The sequence below is a fragment of the Saccopteryx leptura genome, chromosome 2 (genome assembly GCF_036850995.1).
Source record: "Saccopteryx leptura isolate mSacLep1 chromosome 2, mSacLep1_pri_phased_curated, whole genome shotgun sequence".
NCBI lineage: Eukaryota > Metazoa > Chordata > Mammalia > Chiroptera > Emballonuridae > Saccopteryx > Saccopteryx leptura.
In genome coordinates this window covers 105,771,565-105,794,648 of record NC_089504.1, presented here as the reverse complement: position 1 = coordinate 105,794,648, position 23,084 = coordinate 105,771,565, and the positions used below count along the sequence as shown (strand labels likewise).

Below are 23,084 nucleotides of genomic sequence, written 5' to 3'. Positions count from 1 at the left end.
AATTAAAGGTACATTTTCCTTCCTTGTAGTCATTAATGGCTAGTAGTGAGAAAGGACGTAATTGAGGCTATACATATTTAAATTCTCCTAATTGATGCATGTGCTAATTGTAACTAGTGAAAATTATTTTAGGAAACTGGCTAATCCATGAGTATGCATTCTTTTCATTTGTTTGCATATTATACATGCATAGGTAGACATATTTTAATAGCAGAGTTTTTGCATGAGCAAATGCAAAAAAATAAATTCTTTTTATAGAGGAACATAGAAAGTCCAATAAGAGGAATTCTGAGAACGTAGCATTGAGGACCAATAGCTTTGCTGATAGAACAGTTTACTTTATCATTCTGGGAAAACTTTAGATACATTTTAAAAACATTAGGTCTAAGTTGCCTGTTTCTGAACATTTCCATATGAGTGTTATAATACGGAATAGACCATTGCATATAATTATTGAATTATGGAGTGAGGGAAAGGGTTTCAAGACAGAGCGTTCATATGTCTCTCATTTTCTTTCCAGATAACACCGACCATCGAGGACCCCAGCATCTTTAGGCACATCGAAGAAGTGCTGAAACAGGCATCATGACTTTTTTTTTTTTGAGTCAATTTTCTAAATGAAGTCTAGTTTTTTTAAAAAAAATTATTTCTCATAAATAAATATTTAAATAGAAATTACTTGCAAACTGAAATGTGAATTGTGAAGTTTGATCTATAATGTACTGGAAGACAAGTGAAAAAATCTCTCCCTTCTGTCTGATTAGTCTCAATTAGCATTGTCATCAATTACCAGGAACACGGTTGTCTAGCACTTTAACTTTAGGAAAGTATGTCTAATGTATAATATTTAAACATTGTACCCCCCCCAAAGTATTTTAATTAAAAGTGACATTAGTATAAAGCTACTTCCTAAAAATAAGAATCTGTAGCTTTGACTGACCCAAAACCAAAAATTCAACTTGAAGTCAGAAAATAATTACAATTTTCTTATAGAAATTTGGAATGTTTTTCTGATATTCCTGAGATGCCCACATGCATGCTCATTATCTGACCAGATGATTTTCTAAGTAGGAGAACCTGTCTAGTCATTTCCTGTGGGAAGGCTGGCTTCCAGGGGACAGTTCTGTGGTCAGGTCAGTGGTTCTTAGTCCAGGGGAATCACATGCCTGGCCAAGAGCCTAGAAGTCACTTAAGCTTTCTCTTTGTCATGGAGATGAGGGCCCTTCGGACCCCCTCTTCCCATCTCAGGTTCTTAGTTGACTGTGTGCTTAATGATTCCAGTTTCTTATGGAAACAGAGAAAGGATGTAGAAATCAGGAGGTGGGCAACAAAATCTCTCTAGGAAGAAATTTAAAAGTTATGCTAACAGACCAAAAAAAGAAAAGAAACCCCAGTGTTTTATGTAAAATCTATAATTTTTAAATAACCCACTAAAAAATATTGTGACATCCAAACACAGCTTTCCATTTAAACTTCTATGAAATTATTGAAAACATTTTAATATGAGTCTTTGTTAATAAGCTTATGATACTGTGCTAATATCCAGAGTAGACTGATAAAGCTAATTAAATATTTGGTTTACATAGGGTTGGGCATGTTATCAGTAATCAAAGAATACATTTAAACAGAAAAATATGCCCATTGAGTCTTTGATGGCATTCAAACCTTAATCTCTCAGCCCATCAGAAACACTATTTTCAAGAGCAGCTGTCCTAACATAATCATCTGGGTATATGAAATATATGTCAGACAATAAAGAGCTTATTTACTTGCTTGTTTTATAAAACCTGCTTACAACCTGTAGAAAGACATTTTGAAAATGGGAAGTTTTTATTTGGATCATAGGCTATGAAATAAATGACTACTTCAAGTGAATTCCTATATGCTGAAATTGGCTTCTTGATTGTTACATCTGGAAAAATATATTCATCTAGTTGTTATCATTAATTATTTTAGTAGCCTGAATTAAGCCAACTTTATAATTTGAAGGTGTTGGTTTCCTTAAACTGTAGGTACATTAACTGTTATCACATCGGTAATCTTAATAATCAATTTTTAATGTCTTTAATTGTATTACCATACTTTTTCACCTAAGAGACAGTTCATGTGAAATGGCAACTTTTTAGCTGATGGTGTATCCTTTGCAAGGTATGAACACCAGGTATGTCACACAGATGTAAGAAGTGTGGGAAGGTTGCATCTTTGGTCCTCTTGCACATTTTTCCTGGTAGTCACTAAAGGGACACTTAGTAAGTAGGCTTGACCTGTTTTCCCGGTGAGTGAGAAGAAAACAATGCACAAGACTGGGAAAGCGTTTTTTTTCTTGTTTCTGGTGGAGGAAATGTATCTGCTTTGCAGGGTCAGAGAAAGTATTGTGATTTTCATATTAGTAAATGTGGGGCAAGAAGGACACTCAAGTCATCAGATAGCTTAAATTTTGGAAGGAAAAAAGCCATTTTCTATTTTAATACCTTTATCATAAAGCACTTTTACTCCATAGTACCGAAAATATTCTGAATTAAATGTATCTTTAAAAATAACAATATAATGTTACTTAAAATGCAATCATCTTTAAGTTTGTGGAAATAAATTCTGTATGACCTTCTTCTGTATCTTCATAACATTTTTTTTTTACTGTAAGGCATTGGAAAAATTAAAATATAAAGATTTTATCTTAAAGGCTATAAAGTGTTTTTCAAGTGAGTTATTTTGCTCATGAAAATATATTGAGTATATACACGCAAGACCTGTTTTACATTTGAAAAGCAGTTTGATTTATATAAAAGCAGTTTGATCATTACAACTGTGAAAATTCATAATGTTGATAGATGGTCATTAAATGGATATTAAATGGATTAACCAGGTTTTAGAATTTGGCAAATAATACCTTATACATTGAAGAGCATTTTATCATTTTTTGAGACAAGTAGCTGAATCTTTTTTATCCCTATATATTTGAGTCTATTATAAATGTTACTATTTCTTGCTGATGCTTTCTAAAAGGTAGAAGCTGTCTATATGATTAAATCCTATATAAAAGTAGATACAAATCTAGTTTATATTGTTATACTATCTTAGTTTCTGTATTGTTTCATTTCCGTAAGTCAACATCCCCATCTAGCAGATGAGCTCAGAAAGCTCTTTTCCATTGTTTCTGCCCAGGCATCCTTTTCAGAAAAATGTAAGATTATTCTCATAAGCAAGTTTAGTACTCCCTCTTGTGGCAGATTCAAAGAGAGTCACTACAAGGACAGTTTTAAGTAAACTGTTCAACTTTATGTGATTAGAAAACAAATCTTAAACAGAGAACTGGAAGTATTCTTTTTTTATTGACAATGGAGAGGGTTTCTGTTACCATTACCTTTTGACTGAATCTGTTTAAACAAAAATAGACATCGAAACAAATGTAAATGTACGTGCAAACATAGCAAATTAAATACAAAAATGAAATTACTAATGACAGCTCTAGCTCTTAATAAGATCAAACAGCAGAAAATCAGCAGTTAGATAAATGTATTTTTAAATAGGTTTTACTCTGAAAATCTCCCATATGAACAAAGAATAAACAACAGTTAACACCACCAAATAAAGCCACAGGGAAGAGATTACTCTTCTATACTTTATACACTATATATGTTAATCATTCTGTCTTTCATTTATTTCCTCTGATAAGATTGACTTCAGGGAAGTCAAAACAAGGCCATCTCGGCTAGAAGCTTATAACATTAGACATGAGTGTGGCTATTGCCCTGTTATATTGACAAAAGGGAAGGGTTGGGGAGTGGTTTGTTTTTTTCCAGTGGAAATGAGCCTCAGACTCTGCAGTGGTTGACATTCACTGAACAGTGCTGGCCGGCCGTTCAAGGTATTTGAATGAACATGTGGTTCGTAGCAAAGAAAAAAATTGTATTGGTCCACAGGTAACAAGAGAAGATAATGTTTTTCTTTATAAATTTTTTTTTTAAATAATTGTTTTGACTCTTGTAAACAGTTTGGCTTTGTTTTGTATTTAAAAGGAGATTGAGCCATCACAGTGCTATTTCTAAAGATAGAGGACATCCCTGATTGCCTTTAAAGGTCTATTTTTGGCTCCAGTTCCAGGTTAAATCATTCTTTTTTACACGATCAGAGGCAGGTTTTCAGCTTTAAGTATTGACAGACTGGAAAGGGAAACACGCGGAGGCATGGAGCATGCTCCCAGGAAACATCCTTTTGACTGCTATAATTCAAAAACTGTAAAAATGGTGAATGGCAAAATACAAACAGCACTTGGTATTGTCAAATGTTTGCACTCGAGACGCCATGAACCATATATTTTATTTTTTAAAAAATCATATTTATATCCATTTACATAAGACTTACACATTTAAAAAGAAATACATACACAGTAATACATAAATTCCTAGTATATTACAATAAAACATGGAAAAACAAGTGTCTCCATTTCATAAAAGCGTCTGTTGTACAGAAATTATGATGTGGATGATGTTTTTATTCAAATGACTTAAGCATTTTCTTACAATTGTAGTAAACTAATCAAACTTAATATCTGACTTCCCCCCAAAATCACATTTTCAGTTTAATAGACCATTACTTGTGGTTTTTTTTTCCTATAGAATCAGTCTTCACAAAGGTGTTCACTGCGCGTCTTCCTCGATGGTAGTGCACTTTAGGTAGGGTAGACTGAAAAGACGACATCTAGAATATTTAAGGGACAGCATTAGTTTATGGAAAGTTCCCAGACTAGAGAAGAACCCCTCCGCCTCCCCTGGGTGCCACTCCATGCAGTCTGCCTCCTTCTGTCCTAGGAGATAATGAATAGGATGTTGTCTAAAATGTAACCAACAGCTGTATGTAATGAACATTGCTCTTCTCCAATTTTGTGCAGGCAAACTTAAATAACATTTGCTCAGTTTTGTGGAAAGTATGGCAGTAATGTATATTAAAAAAAAAGGTGTTAACAGAAAATGTCACCAGTCCTTATGAAAATTTTACAGTTTGCTCATTAATAAATTGGGTATAGCTGACCTATTCCATGGAATAGATTTGTATTCTAGCTCATATATTTTAGAGATCTTATAAAGATACTTTGGTTTAATTATGACAAAAGCATAATGATAATAAGTAATATTTTCAAGATTCTGGGTTGGTGATGTGGCATCATTGATCTTTTTCCAGTCATAGTATATTTGGAAAAAGTTCACAATGACTCTTCCTGACACAAAAATTAATAGATTATAAATTATTTTAATAACAAGTGATAATGTTTCATAAAATAAAAATGTATTGTTCTAGATTGAGTTATTATAAATAAATGCTTTTATTCCACTTAATGGAAACAACTAGGAAATATAAACTGAACGCCATGCACAAAATACAGATTGAAATAGAGTTCTTTCATCGGTCAAGAGATAAGAAGCAAGGACTACTCAACACACTAAATAGTCATGTGTAAGTTAGTGAAGTGTTTATTTCTGGGAAAATGACCATGTTATGTGTAGAAACTATTACAAACAGTATTTTGGAAACCCTATTATTTAGCCAAATTAGCCAAATTATTATATACTTTAGATCATGCCTAATTAGATGCCATGTTGTATACTGTAATTAAAATTTTAGTGTTAGCGTTCTATACACAGAAATTAAATCTCTTATTTGAAAGATTTTTTTTTTGTTCTGTTTTATCATCAGCAGCTTCCAATAGTGACCTAAATAAGGCAGCAAACCAGCCCCCATATGAGGCCCCACACACCAACAATCAATTGTGTGGAGCTTTTAGTTCAAGGCAATGAATAAACAGCACAAGCTGAGCTGTTCCTCTGCCCATAACTGCTCTCTCCTCTTCTCTGCACACACGTTCTGTTCTAACTGTTGCTCTAAAAGTATGTTCCCAAAATTTCAACTTATTGTAAATGGTCAAGTATATTGGCAAAGCACAGTTTTAGCTTAAAAGAAGTTTTATGAGCACTTGACATTTATAATCTAGGAGACCACAGTTTTACTAAGACTGCCAATACAACTCCATTTTGATGTAGATTTGGAAGTCAGTTCCATCAACTAGTATTTCTGTAAATAGAAATGCCTTATATCTTATGATTACGTATCAAGGTTTTCTGTGCATCCTGTCTGCTATTCTTACAAAATAATTTAACTTTGTTCTCCCGCTATAAGCCCAAGATACTTAAAATTCATTTGTATTTTTAACAAACATAGATCATATCGATGAAAACATCCTGAAAGTTCTAATTTTTCAGTTATACATTTGTTCACCTCATTTTTGCTGTCTCTGCCATTACTTGACTCTGAAGATCATTCTCTGCCTATTTCAGCTTCTCTTAGATAAATGACTCACTTACAAATACTTTATTCTGTAAATGCCAAACTCTCATCAGTAAATAGTTCTAAGCACATCTGTGTCTAATGCTACTAAAAATCTAGAGGACGGTGGCAGGAAACCATCGGTGTGTTCTGAGACAGTGACTGGCTTCCGGTGGGCAGACCTTCCACCACAGCAGAAAGGTGGTGATAGGAAATCCTAGATTAAGAGTTAAACATACAAAGATTCCTTTCCACCCCTGCAGCAATTCAAAGGGGTGATGTCCCTTCTGAACTGCTAGGCCACACCGAAGAGGATTGTGTTTATTGACTCGTCTATGTAAGTTCAGTTTCTGTGGCGGTTTGTTTTTCTGTCAGCCAAGGAAAACTACTCACAGCAAGTCAGTGCTGCCTCCTTTGAGGGGCTTGTCAACATGAGTATGTGCGGACAGTGGAGTTGTCTAACCTCTGCAGTCTTGAAGAGGCAACTGCAAATGGAGAAAAGGGCTTTAGAGGGACTTGGAGGATGGAGTACAAAATTTCAGATGAGAAAGATTTATTTTCCCTGCAAAGAGGGATCCTGAACATATTAGTAGACATTCTTTCTCTCAGCTAGAAGCCACTCACATTCCTTTCCTCTAGACCGAGTTAGTAATGAAAACGGGATTATCTCATGTGACTCAACTGAACTTTAGAGTCGTGTATTCTCCTTAGATGAATCTCTGAAAAGCAGCTCGCCCAGGGTGCTTCTGTGTTTGAAGCAAAGATTGTCTTAGAAAACTTAGTGGTGTGGATGCTTATCCCTCTGAGTGCTGAAGAACTTCTACATTGATTTTTAGTCATGTTAAATTCCTCATACATTTTGCTTGCATGTTCCATAATATTAACAAGTTAGGAGAAATGTGAATCAAAGATCACAGCTTATATGGGAATGAATTTTAAGGGCCATGATAACTTTAAACTTGAAATAATGATTCTAGTGATTGTCTTAATAAAGAGAGTGGAGCTATTTGGGTTTTTTTTTTTTTTTTTTTTTTAATGCGTACTAAATAGAAATAACTTTGTAACTGTCATGTCTAATCCTTTCTCCTCCAGAATGGCTGTTTTCTTTTGTGAAGGGTCTAACGCAAGTCAATGTCCACAGAAGGAAACACTCATTGGGAAATCACTGTTGGTTTTGTGTTTGTTTAATTCTCTTCTCATGGTTGTGCTTGTTTATTTAAGGCCTTCTACCTTGGTCAAAGGTGAGACTATCTGAGAAGTCTGAGTTTCTAAGATAAAATATAAAACTTGAAATATTCAAGCATGTTGGGTGACAGTGGAGTTAATTTCCATTTACTACCTCTATCTAAACACATTTACTTTAGGAATAGAAAAGTAACACAAGTCATGCAGATGCTTATTCTTCCTAGATGTGGACATTAGCCAAAATTGTCCCTTTTTTGGATATTATAAATCATTTCTCAAATGTGAAGAAAGTGCCATGAATTCATGCATTAGCAGTATACAAAAGTCTGGTCTGATGAAAGCAAAGTAAACTTCAAGCAGAGCAAAGCAACTTAAGTCAACAATCCCAAAAAGCTATGCAAGGTCAGAGAATGTTACTAGCAGTTGCTAAACAAGCTTTTCACTTTATAAGCAGAAATGCAAAACTCCTGTACCATCCGTTGTCATTTTCCTTGACTGCCCAGATGTTGTGGTTAACCTAAATCCAGCTGGTAATGTTTCTGAGGACCCAGGCATCATGCTGATTCCATGTACTTCACGGGGAGGAAACTGCCTTCTCCAGGTCGAACCACGCCTGAAATTCTTGTCATCACTCTGCTAGCACAGAGTTAAACACATGCAACATTTATTCCTTACATTCAGCCTATAAAGTATACATATATATAAAATGTTATACTTTCTTTTGAGAGTTCTGTAGATTACAAAATAAAAAAGCAGGAAGTTTGAAACAAATTGTTCAGATGATTTTAAATCTGTCTGTCATCCATAAAAGTAAACATGTTTGAAAAACTAAAATAAAATCCCAATATGTTTCCAAAAAATATATATTGGAGATACTTTGTTGTATTTATGCAAATTTGTTTCACAGTGTAAGATAACATACTTAGTGAAATAAGTATTTTGCTTTTATGTTTACAAGAGATATATGTTATAGGAATTCTATATTTAAAATAGCCTGGCTCATATGGGATACTATAACCTATATTCTGTATAAGAAACTCAATTTAGTCACATGTTATGTTTTAGCTGATACAGGATTGATTTTTAATATGTTGAAACATTTGCGCATCCTGGCTACTATCCTTTTAATAAATATATGTACTCTTTAGATGCCACTAAAAGCATAATGTAATTCTGGTTGCTGATTCTATTACATATTAATAATAAACATTTTTTCTGTCTCTGTATGTATACAATGTACTTATACAGACATAATTATTTTCTCTATATTGATGGGCAGCAATATGTAATTTAGCAGTTAATTAATATTATTCTTTATATCTAATTCTAAGAAACATATTAATCATTTCACATAGAATTTATCTTTTATATTACCAAGTTTCTCATCTAAGGAAGGCCTATCTATTCCCTTAAGTTATCTAAATATATGTGGTTGACCCTACTAACTCAGGGAAATTCATTTCAGCGTACAGAATGATTGACATTCAACTCAAATAATCGCTATTATAAATAAGTGCCACTATAAGAGATTCTTTATCATAGATTGTCAATTTAACTAAGTAACATGAAAGATCACCCTGGGAAAAATAAAATAATTTATGTAATTACATCTACCCACTATTTTCTTAGGATTCTTATCATTAATATCTAAATTTTGTTCCAATTCTTATTATCAATTTGGTTTAGATTTGATAGAGATTGTACAGTTTAAGTGTCTGAGACTCCTCACTGTTGGGTTTTAACATTGCCTTAGATCTCCAAATGTTTATTAATGCAGAAAAAAGCAAAATTTTACAGCTGTGGCCTCTCTGACTTCTTGACACTTGGAGAAGTTGTTGCACAAAATAGATAATCTTCAGTTCTACATAACACTAATTTACATTGCAGGAGTATACCACTCCTCTAATGGATGGTAAAGAGCTTTAAAAAAAAGCTAGGAATTAAAAAATTTAAATCATGATTCTGTACTTTTGCTCTTTTAACACAGTGTCACTGCAGAAAGTTAATGAGAACTATAAAGCAGCAACATCATGAGAAAGAATGTCCAAGAGACAAGGTTAAAATAGATCCCCATAACTGAAATTAAAGTCTGTAGCCTGACCAGGAGGTGGTGCAGTGGATAGAACGTCGGACTGGGATGAGGAAAGACCCAGGTTCGAGACCCCGAGGTTGCCAGTTTGAGCGCAGGCTCATCTGGTTTGAGCAAAGCTCACCAGCATGGACCCAAGGTTGCTGGCTTGAGCAAGGGGTTACTCGGTCTGCTGAAGGCCCACGGTCAAGGCACATATGAGAAAGCAATCAATGAACAACTAAGGTGTCGCAACAAAAAACTGATGATTGATGCTTCTCATCTCTCTCCATTCTTGTCTATCTGTCCTTATCTATCCCCCTCTCTCCGACTCTCTCTGTCTCTGTAAAAAAAAAAAAAAAAAAAAAAAAAAAAGTCTGTAGAAACACAAGTTCTCAAATTATGTCAGTGCACTCTAATTGTGATCTACCCCAGAAACAAGTCCACTCTGTTTCTGAGCAAGTCGTTTAGTTATTTTTGTTTACACTCAAAGAAATAAAAGACATACAAAAAAATTAGAACAAAAGAGAATAGAGGGATTCAATGATAAAATCATTTGCAGTGTTTTTAACAATAAGAAAATGCTGCGTATTTTAAAGGCAGATAGTCACATCCTATTTAGAACTTTTCTGCTTGTTACTTTCAGAACACAGTACTATAAAATAACACAGGCTCATGTCTCTACCTGGACAGCTTCTTCAGGCCAATCTGCATTTCAGAATGCAGAAATATGAGAGAGCTTTAATAATTTTTATGAAAAAAGATTTTCAGCTTTTAAGCAAGGAGAATATTATATTCAAAAGTATGTATGGGTATATGCAGACTATCTTTGATTCAACAATTAAGAATAAGGATTAAAAAATTACCAAACAGCTTACAAAACTAAAGTTGGTTAAATATGAACTGCTTTTCAAAATATTACTCATTATTCTGATAGGACAGCAGAATAAATTTATAGGAAGTCAGTTGAGGTCAAGATTGTAGAGTTTAATCTGTCTATAACTTCCTCTACAAAGGACAGCTTGGGTTTTATAACATCAAGATCATCTGCCTTGCTCATGTGAATATGGAATTATTGCCTCAATTTAGGATTTTCTGAGTTCATACACAAAATTATTTTAATCAGCTTTTCCTTATAACCAAGAGAAGCTGAAATTTGAAACACAAAATTATATGCCTCTTCACACTTTCCTTCTCATTGCTTCCAAAAGACTGTAAAAACTCAAAGGACTATTAGAGTCCACAGTGTCTATCAATGCAGGTTGCTAATGTCCCTTGTAATTTTTTCTTCTCAGGAGGATACTTACATGTTTATTATTTTCCAAATCATTTAAATATGCATGTTTGATATATAGGGATTCTTACACTCAATATAGCCTTCAAATCCTACAACCATTAAAATATTATTCATATATATATATATCTCCGAGAGAGAGGAGAAAGAGAGAGAAGGTGGGAAGGAGTGGGAAGCATCAACACATAGTAGTTGTTTCTCATATGAGCCTTGACAGGGCAAACCCAGGGTTTCAAACTGGTGACGTCAGCATTCCAGGTCAACGCTCTATCCACTGTGTTACCACAGGCCAGGCTATTCATATATTTTCTTAAGGAAGACTCAATATTGCTATCTAAAATAATGAAAAGCTTCCCATTTATTGAAAGCAAGTTTTCTCTTCATTTTAATATCCTAAAGCCTCCTGTCGAGATATACTGACATTTAAAAAATAAGCCATCTTATTAAAAAGCTTAATTTAGGATTAGTGCTATCATCCCTTCTAATATTTTTTAAATGTTCCTCAACATTATTTTGCTTACAGAGCCCATGAAAAAAAGTCTGTTTTTGAATTACTTCTTGGTGTTTCTAATTGCTGATATGATAATATTTAGGAATTCATGAAGTCCTTTCAAAAGTAAAATGAGTAATAAAATTCAATATTTAAAAACAGCACTAGGGAAAATTCTAGATCCTATTTGTAGAGCAAGCGTCCGATTAATTTCTGAGTTCTATCCCTTGAAAGCCATTTTGCTGGTGCTCTTTTGAATGAAAGGTAAGGACTTACCTCGTCCAGTCGCCGTTCTGTCCCCAGCGCCAGCAGGTTATTATACTCCCTTTCAAGAATCTGCCTTGCCTGTTGACATCAAATAACAGTCACCAAACCTGAAGTCACATTTTATTTTAAAAAATTTTTGTATTTATTTGAGAAAACTTTCCAAGTGCTGTTTTACTTATGATGACTTAAGTATTTCATCCTCCATATCAAAAAGGCATTGTAAGTTTAACTTATAAATAAAAGTTCGGGCAATTTTCTTTCATCTGTGAACAGTAGAAAAATAGCCTTACATAAATGTCTGAGGTCTAGGGACTTGGACCTCACTTTGCTACTTTATTCAAATTGAATATTTTCTATAAAATTTAAAATACATAGAAACAAAATAAAAAGTGAAATTAAACTGCCAAATTTTACACAAGTCTATGCGGGTAGTTCTCAAACCTGGACAATGATTACCATTTGGGGAAACTTTAGATAATTAGGATTTTTGTGTCCTATCTCTAGATACCTGATTTCTTAGGCCTGTCATATAGGTTGCAGTTATTATTTTAAAGTTTTAAGGCATTCTGGTGATACAAATAATTATTTAGATTTAAAAATCAGTGGCATCCCCAATGTTAAGAGTCTATGTAATTTGGATATGCAAATAGGAATGACAGCCTCTTTGAGAGGCAGAAACTGAAGGCTATCTGTTAGGGATATTGTTTTTTGGGAATCTGGCATTTAGGTGGGAAGTTGAGCCACTTAACCTCTAAACCACTTTCTGCTTAATTTTATGATTTTTGTTTTGGCTAGAAATACAGTAGCTTGAAATTAAAGCTACAGTGACATATTTCAAAGGTTGAGCTAACTCTTATTAGGAATCATTAATACACAGCCACCATTTTCCCCCTAAAAGTTGTTTGCTGTTATATAAATTAGGATACAGTGCAACTACAGCAGAGAGGAGCTTGCCTGGGTGTTCTGTGTTGGAATCTGCAGTAGCAAAGCGAGGCTGCTGTAGTCAAAGTTCTCATCCAGGGCGATAAGGGAACCATGCACACCACTCTCAAGAATATTATTTGCATATTCTCGAAGTCCAATTGCTTGGATCCAGCGAATAACTCGATCATTGCTCCACACCAACACATCTAGGAAAAGAGATGCATCATTTTAGGCTGCAGTATTTTGCATAATAAACAAAACTACTGACTGAGATGAGACACAGGCATCGGTCAGGTCAGCATTTATGCTGATTGTTTAATCCATTTCTGTGTGTGTGTGTGTGTGTGTGTGTGTGTGTGTGTGAGAGAGAGAGAGAGAGAGAGAGAGAGAGAGAGAGAGATAGGGACAGACAGACAGGACGGGAGAGAGATGAGAAGCATCTTTGTTGCAGCACCTTAATGGTTCATTGATTGCTTTCTCATATGTCCCTTGACCTCAGACCAGATGAGCCCACACTCAAACTGGTAACCTCAGGGTTTTGACCCTGGGTCCTCCGTGTCCCAGTTCAATGCTCTATCCACTGCTTCACTGCCTGGTCAGGCTCTTTATCCATTTCTGAATGTACCTGGACCCCATATGCTGCACATATTTACTGTTCTAATAATTAACCTTTTTTAGTTTTAGCACAGAAGAAAGTTGTCATTTCAAGATTGTTATTACTGAAATGAGAGGACTTCTATTAATGTGCACAATGTCTTGTTTTCTTTTAGAAGCTCTTGGGGTCTATTTGAAGCTCAGTATTTTTACCACAAGATGGGGATATTTCTTATTTGTGTCTTAATTCCTACCTTCAGTAAAAAGAGCAAAGTGAGAACAAGAAAGGGGTCTTCATCGGTGGTTTTTCACCACTATTTAAATATTTCCTATAGACTAGAAGAGACTTTTCTTTTCACCTGGAGTAATAAATCAAGAGACTAGAACAGTAAGGTAAAACAAGGACTAAATAGTTTGATATCTTTTTGGCAATTCATTATTTTAAATTACATAGAAATGCAAAAATAAAACACTCAGTCAAATTACAAGTTGAATTTCCCATTAGGCTGAAAAGTATTAATTTATTAAGATATGAAACACATTAATTAAATTTTATTTACTGCCCTGGCCAGTTGGCTCAGTGGTAGAGCATCGGCCTGGCGCCAGTGCAGGAGTCCCGGGTTCAATTCCCGGCCAGGGCACACAGGAGAAGCGCCCATCTGCTTCTCCACCCCTACCCCTCTCCTTTCTCTCTGTCTCTCTCTTCCCCTCCCGCAGCCAAGGCTCCATTGGAGCAAAGTTTGCCGGGCGCTGAGGTTGGCTCTGTGGCCTCTGCCTCAGGTGCTAGAATGGCTCTGATTGCGGCAGAGTGATGCCCCAGAGGGGCAGAGCATCGCTCCCTGGTGGGCGTGCTGGGTGGATCCTGGTCGGGTGCATGCGGGAGTCTGTCTGACTGCCTCCCTGTTTCCAGCTTCGGAAAAATGAAAAAAAAAAATTATTTACTGAAATTAAAACATTTAGAGAAAAACATGATAAATATCTTTTCCAGATGAAAACATATAAAAGTATTACTATTTTTTCTATTTCTTCCCATTATGAGTTGACAGAATGCTACATAACAACTAGTAAAATAGTCAGAAAGGCAAAAATGTTCCATAGAAAAGAAAAAATTTTAAGGAAATTAAGTAAAATTTTTTTAAAATTCAAACATTTTTCTAATTCTATAAAAAGGGAAATGAAACTCATAGTTTATTTTTACAGTAAAAGTAGGGTTTTCTGTTTATTTCTTACTATATACAATTTATACCTTTTCCATAAAAAGTACAAAGAATGTTTAGAGAATTATTTGTCAATTTCAACTGTCTATATTCTTCCATTTAATTAATCTGTAAAAAACAAGGTAGTATTTTGGGGCAAGTGGGGGACTTAGGGAGTGTATTTATATTCTAAGTTTTTCAAAACTATTACTAATTTGTCTCAATTAAATGAGCCTCAGTAAGAGAAGTATGTCCTGCTAGGGAGGGTCTGCTCTGTCCGTGGACCAGCCTTTTTTCTGTGTCACTGCTTCAATGATAAAGTTTCTTTCACTTTAAATTCTATGCTGTCTTGTAATTGCATTCTTTCCTGCAGGAAGCCAAGTGACCACAGAGGGTCATAGACCTTTGGCTCCCTGACCCCTGGAACACCAGCAACATGTCCAGTCACATGTTGCCACACTTGTAGTTAAGAGTCATCAAAAATATAAGATGATCCATTTATTTATAGGGTGAAGGGAAACAAGGCACTAATCCAAACTCCTTCTTTGAAACAGCAACATACCTTTTTTCCCCCATTTTATAAATCAGATCTTTTCTATAAACCTGCTTCTCAGCAAAATTTATGCCCCAGCTGTATAGCTTTGTAGAGATTTCTTAAACCTAAACAATAAGTGACTAAAGATCAGTGTTGACTGCTTCCTAGCAACAAATGAAATGTTAGTACATTCTTGATATTCACATGGTCTGCTCACTTTAGAAAGCTATTTATTAAGGTGAAGGTTAACTAATTATCACTTCAAATAATTACGAAGATCCCCTAGTCACCGACAAGAGTTATTCCTATAAATGTCATTAGATGAGGTATAGGAAATAGGCGTTATGATCTCAGTCATAGACACCATATGTAGTTATCTGTGTTTAATTTTAGTAAATTATGGAAGTTTTTTATCAGAGCTACACTTTAACTAGCTACTGCCAAATACTAATACAATATTTAATGTAGGACCAGATGGGTAATTCCTCTTCTTCATATTTATCTACATATGAAGCATTCCATGTGATGAGACCAGGCATAATAAAATCTAATTGGAAAAATATACTTCAAAAGAAAACTAGAAAGTGATATTTCTCACATTCAAATAATATGAGCCAAAGATGAACTACTAGCAAGAAATGATATCCTATGTCTCTCTAAATCATAATGAGAATGTTCTATTAAAAGTATGACAACAATTTCTACACAAAGGAATCTTTAGAAAACAAACAGAACATATAATTAGTAGGTTCAGAGAAATAAATGTTCAATTTTAAAGATCAAGAATATGCCCAAAATGAGATCTTTACCTTGCAAAGTGATAATATTCTTTTCTGTTTTAACCAGAAGTCATGAAAAAGAAATAATGATGACACTATTCTAGCCAAATATTTACATTTCTTAATGATAATTCTAATAAATTCAGCAATTTAAGCTTATAAAAGTGGAAACTAAAAATCTCAGAAGAATGGCATTTGATAGGAAAGAAAGAATACTACCTTTTATTTCATGTTGGCTTGCTTCTCGCCTTCTTTCCAGCTCTTTTCTGTCATAATTCAACCTTTTTAAGCACATAATTCCATACTGTAAACTTGTTCTGTTATTTTTTGAAAAAGAAAAATACATTAAATTGACTCAGCAGGTGAAGAGTGTTCTTTGATTAAGCATAGGCAACACTATGCACTACTTCTTAGGACAACAGGTTAATAAGTTACATTTGCAATTAAATCATTGAGTATTGAAGGAAAATAAAATTATAGTTTTCTAATTTAGCACACAGTGTTTCTAAAGAGTAAGACAAATATTTTCAGAATGATAAAATTATATGTGTCAAAATAATCATGGATTATATTGTTCATCCGTATGTCTTTGTCTTTCATTAGGCAATTTTGACATTATCTACAAACAAGTGAACATTTTATTCTTTTGAAAATAATTTACCGATCGCTACTATGAAGACAGGAAGGAATGCATAAGAAATTGATACTCTCTTTTAAAGCTGATATGAAAACATGAATAAGTTAAGTAGTAACCTAAAGAACCAAATACCAAGATGAAGAGCCACCAACTTTAAGTGATTCAGAATTACATATGTGAAAGGAATCAATTAGCAGACATTGAAACTCTAGACAGGATATTAGGGAAGAGCAGAAAATTGGCTGATTCTTAAAGGATCAGGTGCAAAGAAAGGGTTATTAATAAAAATAGAGCGTCATGAACACGGGATTGCAGACGAAAATTAAATGTGAGAAACACTGTCTGGGGTTGAAATCCACACTAGGAAGTTCGGAGAAATAAAATTACATATAGAAAATGGAGTTATATTAAGGAAAGCTTTGCATTCAGTCTAAGTGTGGAATACATCCAGGTGATAGAAGATTATTAGGCAATTTTTTACAAGAGAAAGACAGTACAAATTTCTGTTCAGGGAAGAATAATCTGGTAAAAAAATAGTACATGGGGGAAATAGGTAAACTAAGGGACAAGGAAATCAATTAAGGTGTCAATGCTGACAAATGATGGTCATAAAAGAACAGTTACCATGAGCATGAAAGAAAATCCGGAAACCAGAGATGTTCAGAAAGAAGAAAGAAAAACATTTGGTGAGATTTTATATAAAGGATATGGAAGAGTGTAATAAGAAAAAGAGAATTTTTAGGCTTCAAGAATAAAAAGCATTGATTATTAGCGATTTCTTAGGTGTTTAGAAATACACACAAATTTTGATATACACACTGGCCAGGCTACTCCTAAGTGTTAGATGCAATTCTGAGCCCTGCTCTTTAATAAAGACAATGTTGATGCTCAAACATTTCAGAATTAGAGAAAAATAAATAAAAATCTGCATTAAGTGGGTTTTACAGGATGAATTATGTTCCTCCAAATTCATGTTTAAATCCTAACGCCCAATGCTTCAGCATTTGAAGATAAATCCCTAAAAGAAGTAGTTAAGTCAAAATAAGGCTATCAAGGTAAGGTTTAATCTAGTCTGACTGGTATCCTCTCAGGAAGAAAGAACCCAGATGCACAAAAACTCCGGAGGCACCCACACAGGGGAAAGACAATACGACAATGCAGCAAGAATGTGGCCATCAGCAGTGCAAGAGGAAACCATTCCTGCTGGTACCTGGATCTTGGATTTTATAATTCCATGACTGTGAGAAAATAAATATTTGTTGTTTAAGCCACCCAGTATTTTGTTATGGCAGCCCTAGCAAACTAATTCAGAAGGATACCAGATAAGGTTGATAGAATGAACAGCACAGACATGAGGCAGCTTGTGGTTAAATCAATGGCTCTTGGCAGATTTCTGTCAAGTATTTATATGAAGCATAAAATCGTGCTATAAAGAGGATATATATCATCACAATGTCTGTGAGATTTCTATCCATGGTTATGGAGACAATGAGATACAGGATTTAGTGGATCCTACCTGCTTTAAGTCAGAGCTGAGCACAGCGTAAAGATGAGGATTGTGCATTTCCCAGAATGAGCAAGGACCCTGCCATTTGGGGAAGTTTTATTTTTAAAAAGTAAATTTGATTATTTCAAAAATCATTTCTACTATAATAATAAAGTGATTAAAAGTAGATTGAGTGAAGAAAAGTGTGTTATCAAAAATTCTAGTAGTATTCGAAAGTCTAACGCAACCACACAAAACTTGAGGGTCTAAATGCTCACAGATAGAGGGAGTCATTACCAAACAGTGTGAATGCTACAGGGCAGTTGAAACTTACACTAAGCGTCTACTGAAGATATATCACTCACCTTAGTATCGACACCTATGTGAACTAGAAAAGCACATCTTCAACCATTACATAATTATATTAAAATATAAAAAAACTTATCTGAAGTCTTCCCATATCCAAGCTAAATGTCTTTAATATCTTCAACCTTTCTAACAGACTTTTACCGCTTTTCCAATAACAACTTAGTGTGCATACATACAACTTATTATTGTCATCTCATCATACGGCAGAACTGCTATTATGCCTGCCAATAAACACAATCTAAATATGCCTTGACAAAGCATTAACTCAAACCAAGATATTTATGTCAACTATAAGTCACATATCTTTTTTCACTTAAACTCTTTTTAAATCAGGGATTTCCCATTCAGCATTTTAATGTTTTTATTAAATCGTTATATTTATCTCTACTACATTTAACCCAACAATGTTAATATATGTATTACGATTCAAAATATCTGCATATGTTTGATAAAAGAACCTCAATTATTATCTTTTTATCCTAACTTTGTCATCATCTTGTCTGATTTTTAAACCATTTTCATTTCAGTCCCTAATTTAATGTTGGACAGGATGTGATCAAATACAGTTTCCCCAGCCCAAATCACCTAGATTAATGTTTAATAAGTTGCCATTATAATCAATTATATATAAAACAATCACAAGACAACTGAAAATTTTTTACATAACCTACAAAGATATCAGGCTACAGAATAACATTTATGATATGATATTATAGAAAGCCTTTTTTCACCGCCTAGTTGGTAAATGTCTTGAAAAAGAAGTTGCATTTTATTCATCTGTGTTGTCACAGCTGTTTCACAACCCACTGGGTTTTTTTCCCTAAAAATTAATGTACAAATAAACAAAGGCACAAAAAATTTTATACAAAAAGAAAAACACAAAGTGTTCTTCAGAGCAAGATTCTTTCTCAGATTGTTTTCCTAGTATGATATAACCTCAAGTTATATAGTGTATAGCCACATACATTTATATTTGAGACTGCTTTAATTTTATTCTTAATAAATAATTTTCTGGCCCTGGCTGGTTGGCTCAGTGGTACAGCATTGGACTGGCTTGTGGATGTCCTGGGTTTAATTTCTGGTCAGGGCACACAGGAGAAGAGTCTATCTGTTTCTCCACCTCTCTCCCTCGCTCTTTTCTCTCCCTCTCTTCTCCTCTCCTGCAGCTATGGCTCAATTGGAGACTGTTGGCCTTAGGCGCTGAGAATGGCTCCATGGCCTTCACCTCAGACACTAAAAAATGGCTTGGGTTGCAACAGAGCAATGTCCCCTGGTGGGTAGAGCATCACCCCCTAGTGGGCTTGCCAGGTGGATCCCAGTCAGGGTGCATGTGGAAATCTGTCTCTGCCTCCCCTACTCCCACTAAATTAAAATAATAATAATTATTATTATTTCCTAATAGAAAAACATATGAAAATACAAATGTATAAATATAGGATTTCCTAAAGATACAGCAAAAAGATTTATGTTGTATGAGAATTTTATGAATATATAATTTTATAAGCTTTAGGCACAAATATGCACAGAGCTCTGTAATTTTCTGCATGAAACTATTTCACCAAGTGGATATTCACCAATGTCTCAAATAGCAAATATTCTTTATTTCTTAAACATCTTTTTCTGATTTAGTTGTATGTACATTATTTTTTGCTTTACTTTAATGACTCTTTGGAAGAAACCTACCGATGGAAACTATCCACCATTTTTAAATGGACACGGAGATCTTTTTTTGTTAGGTGATCTAACATTCTTGCATCTACCAAGCATTCCATAAAATAACTTCTGTATTGAGGTAACCCCAGGCTGGGAAGCCATTCATTTCCAATCCACTCGTGGTTCATATCTCCATATGCCAGGGTCTGTAGAAAAACCGGACACTAGAATTGTTTTATAGCAGTCAAGTTTCTTAGCCAATAAAATGAGATGGTAATTGGGGGATATTGCCTGTGATTAAAACTGATATTTAATTACTATGATATATGGAAATAAAGCAGAAATAATATTTAGCTTCTAAGATTTTATTTAGTTTGGTACAAAATGAAACTGTATAATGTATCAAGGTATTTATCTATAGAAAATAATGCTCATTTTGGATTCTCAAAACAATTACATTTTATACAAATATGCATTTTTAATAAAAACTAGAATTAATGGAATAATGCAAATGTTGAATTTAAGGATTATTTATGTAAATAGGTCTATTTAATTTATTTTATTTTTATCTCTTAGCTAATATTCCACCATCTCCTTCTCTTCAACGGTATGACATTGTTATCATGCAATAGCAAATCTTGATGTAAAAATAGAAACCTCAGCCAATGAATGAAGAAAGGAGCCATAGGCTAGAGACAGAATGCTGCAGCTTTATGTGAACGACTATCATCACCTAGTGAAGCATGCGGCCATATTTCATAAAGACTATTGAAAAGAATCAGTTTTCTTTAGAAATCAATCGATATAGACTCTATACTTAAAGAAACAGGGCATGATCAAAAACTAAGAAAGATAATAAACATAATCCTTTAAACAATATGAACTGATCTTACCAAATGTTGTTTATAACACCCAAAATGAGTAGAATCAACTGTTACGTCTAAACCAATAGTTAAAAAAAATGTATTACACTCTATTGATTGTATAGTGTGTTTTTATCAAATGAAAATTGTAATTATAACATATATTTCTAATGAAAACCTAGGTGTTTCCCTTTTTGTGTGTGTTCTTTAAAATTAAAAAAAAAAATCTTACTAAATCAAAACCTAATGGAATGCTAATTTACTGAATGCTTAATTATCGGTCTTAGTAATAACTACTGAAATTGTCCTTATAGTCAGAGGTTTGAATCACATTATAATACACATTACAGTCATGTGTTGCTTAACAACAGGAATATGTTCTGAGAAACGTGTCCTCAAGTGATTCTGATATTGTGTGAACATCACAGTATTTACTTACACAGTCTTAGATGGTTTAGCCTACGATACCCTAAGCATGTCTGTCATTGGCTGAAACGTCATTATGTGGTACATGACTGTAATTCTTTCAGTTATATAACATGTGGAAATGCTAGAAAATGCAAAACTTCCTTGCAAACATACATGTTTGCTCAAAGTATATGTGTTTGTCTTGTATTGCCATCTCAGTAAATGGGAGTGACTTCTAACTTGCAGGTAGCAATACTGACAGCCCTTTCAACCCAACCCTCACACACGTTCCATTATATTTTAAGACGTGTGATAACAAATATATTTTTAATTCTCCCCCCCCACACACACACATCCAACTTGAATGATTCCTGATTAAAAATATTCAGGTGTGACTTCAGAGAAATTTATGTTACAGTTGATTCTTCTGTAGAAGAAAAGAAAATTCCCTTTAAAAAGAGACCAGGTATGAAATGATAATCATCTTCTTTGAAAAATATGGTGATTTTAAAAGATATATATAATTAAACATAATAAATTCAAATTTATTTCTTTATGGAATGTGTATAATAATATTCATATTAGCCTAATCTTAAGCTAAGGGAAGATTTATAATATTGTGACATACAACAGTTTCTTACTTTATATCCTCATACTGTATGAACGATATTGTTTTAAGCGTTTGAATTTCCTACCTGGGCCCAGCTTCCTTCCTCAGTTTCTTTCTGTGTTAGCAGCAGGGAATGATTAATAAAGCAGATAAGTATTAGTTCATTTCAAATGAATATAGTGAAATTTTCTAGCAGAAGCAAATTGTTATTGAAAGTGTTAATTATGAAATAGGAAGCTAAATGCACAGATTTTTATTCAGATTCACACTAATCAATGTGGTAGTTCAAAGGCAGCCACATAGTTTCTAATTAGTTCTAATTAAACACCCATGGATGTAACACATGGGAATTTCATGCTACATTTGATCTGGTGATTCTAAACTTTTTTTAATACTTAAAAGTGTGTAATTTTCCAAATGTAATTATTTATAATATAAATTTCTGAGCATATACATAAAAACAAATAATACACAAATGTGTATATATACATATATTATAAAACACACATTATATATGTATAGTCTACTACAATCCCACATTTTATAGTACACAATATTGTACATGAGATCTGTTGTTACACACACAGACACACATACACATATATATAAAGAAATCTTATATAAAAAGTAAATTAATGAAGTGGAAAAGTAGCCTCATTCCTCTGTGGAAGTTTTATGGTAACCAAATAGATTTCAACAATAGCAAAAACAAGAACGACTAAAAATAGACAAAAAACTAACACAACAAGCTAAAACAGAAATGTAATTAGCACACAACCTTGGCATTTTAATCCATCATAATCTAGAAAATCAATTTTTCAAATAGGGACAAAAAGAAAGAACATTGCCTTAAAAACAAACAAACTAAAAACAAAATGCATGCCGTGCTTAACGTTGCTACTTTAAATTAAAAAGACTATATGTAATATTATATTTTTAAAAGTGGACAATTACAATGAGTCACCAAGACTTTTTTTAAACCTGTTCTTTGAATATCAAATGAACAGGACATTTGGGGGGGGGGGTGTGTGTCAAGCACTGTATCTGCAAAGGGAAAATACATGAAATAAAATGATTCCATTAAAAATGATTATTCAGTTTTCTCTAAATCTATGTACTCTGGTTGACCAATGTCACCCGTAAAATTTAGTTGTGAAAGAAAGAAAGAAAGAAAGAAAGAAAGAAAGAAAGAAAGAAAGAAAGAAAGAAAGAAAGAGAAAGAAAGGAAGGAAGGAAGGAAGGAAGGAAGGAAGGAAGGAAGGAAGGAAGGAAGGAAGGAAGGAAGGAAGAAAGCAAGTTTTAAAAAAAGATTATTCAATCTAAACTTTTCTATTACAAGTTTAATTGGGTTTGGTAATATGTATCACCTGTGAATGTGCCCAATACGAAGTGATTTTTGTTACTGATG

The 23,084-nt window shown here is 33.8% G+C and overlaps 2 protein-coding genes across 14 annotated transcripts in view; one reads left to right on the top strand and one right to left on the bottom strand.

Moving 5' to 3' along the window:
• The window catches only part of ACSS3 (acyl-CoA synthetase short chain family member 3), a 168,198-nt gene extending 165,497 nt beyond the window's left edge, over positions 1-2,701 (top strand). The window contains exon 16 of the mRNA XM_066368483.1: positions 521-2,701. Within this exon, the coding sequence (XP_066224580.1) occupies positions 521-589 (69 nt within the window). The 3' untranslated portion in view covers positions 590-2,701. The remainder of the gene's footprint in view (positions 1-520) is intronic.
• Positions 2,702-3,293: 592 nt separating this feature from the next.
• PPFIA2 (PTPRF interacting protein alpha 2) overlaps positions 3,294-23,084 on the bottom strand; it is a 505,851-nt gene continuing 486,060 nt past the window's right edge. For 2 of the 13 annotated variants that reach the window (XM_066368481.1, XM_066368478.1), the window contains 8 exons: positions 21,762-21,791; positions 19,826-20,001; positions 15,870-15,967; positions 12,577-12,752; positions 11,632-11,700; positions 7,977-8,136; positions 6,712-6,803; positions 3,295-4,698 (listed from right to left, as the gene is read on the bottom strand). In XM_066368481.1, the coding sequence (XP_066224578.1) occupies positions 6,745-6,803; positions 7,977-8,136; positions 11,632-11,700; positions 12,577-12,752; positions 15,870-15,967; positions 19,826-20,001; positions 21,762-21,791 (768 nt within the window). In that variant the 3' untranslated portion in view covers positions 3,295-4,698; positions 6,712-6,744. Of the gene's footprint in view, positions 4,699-6,711; positions 6,804-7,976; positions 8,140-11,631; positions 11,701-12,576; positions 12,753-15,869; positions 15,968-19,825; positions 20,020-21,761; positions 21,792-23,084 lie in introns of all 13 variants that reach the window. The other 11 variants (XM_066368469.1, XM_066368475.1, XM_066368470.1 and 8 more) reach the window with 8 other exon arrangements.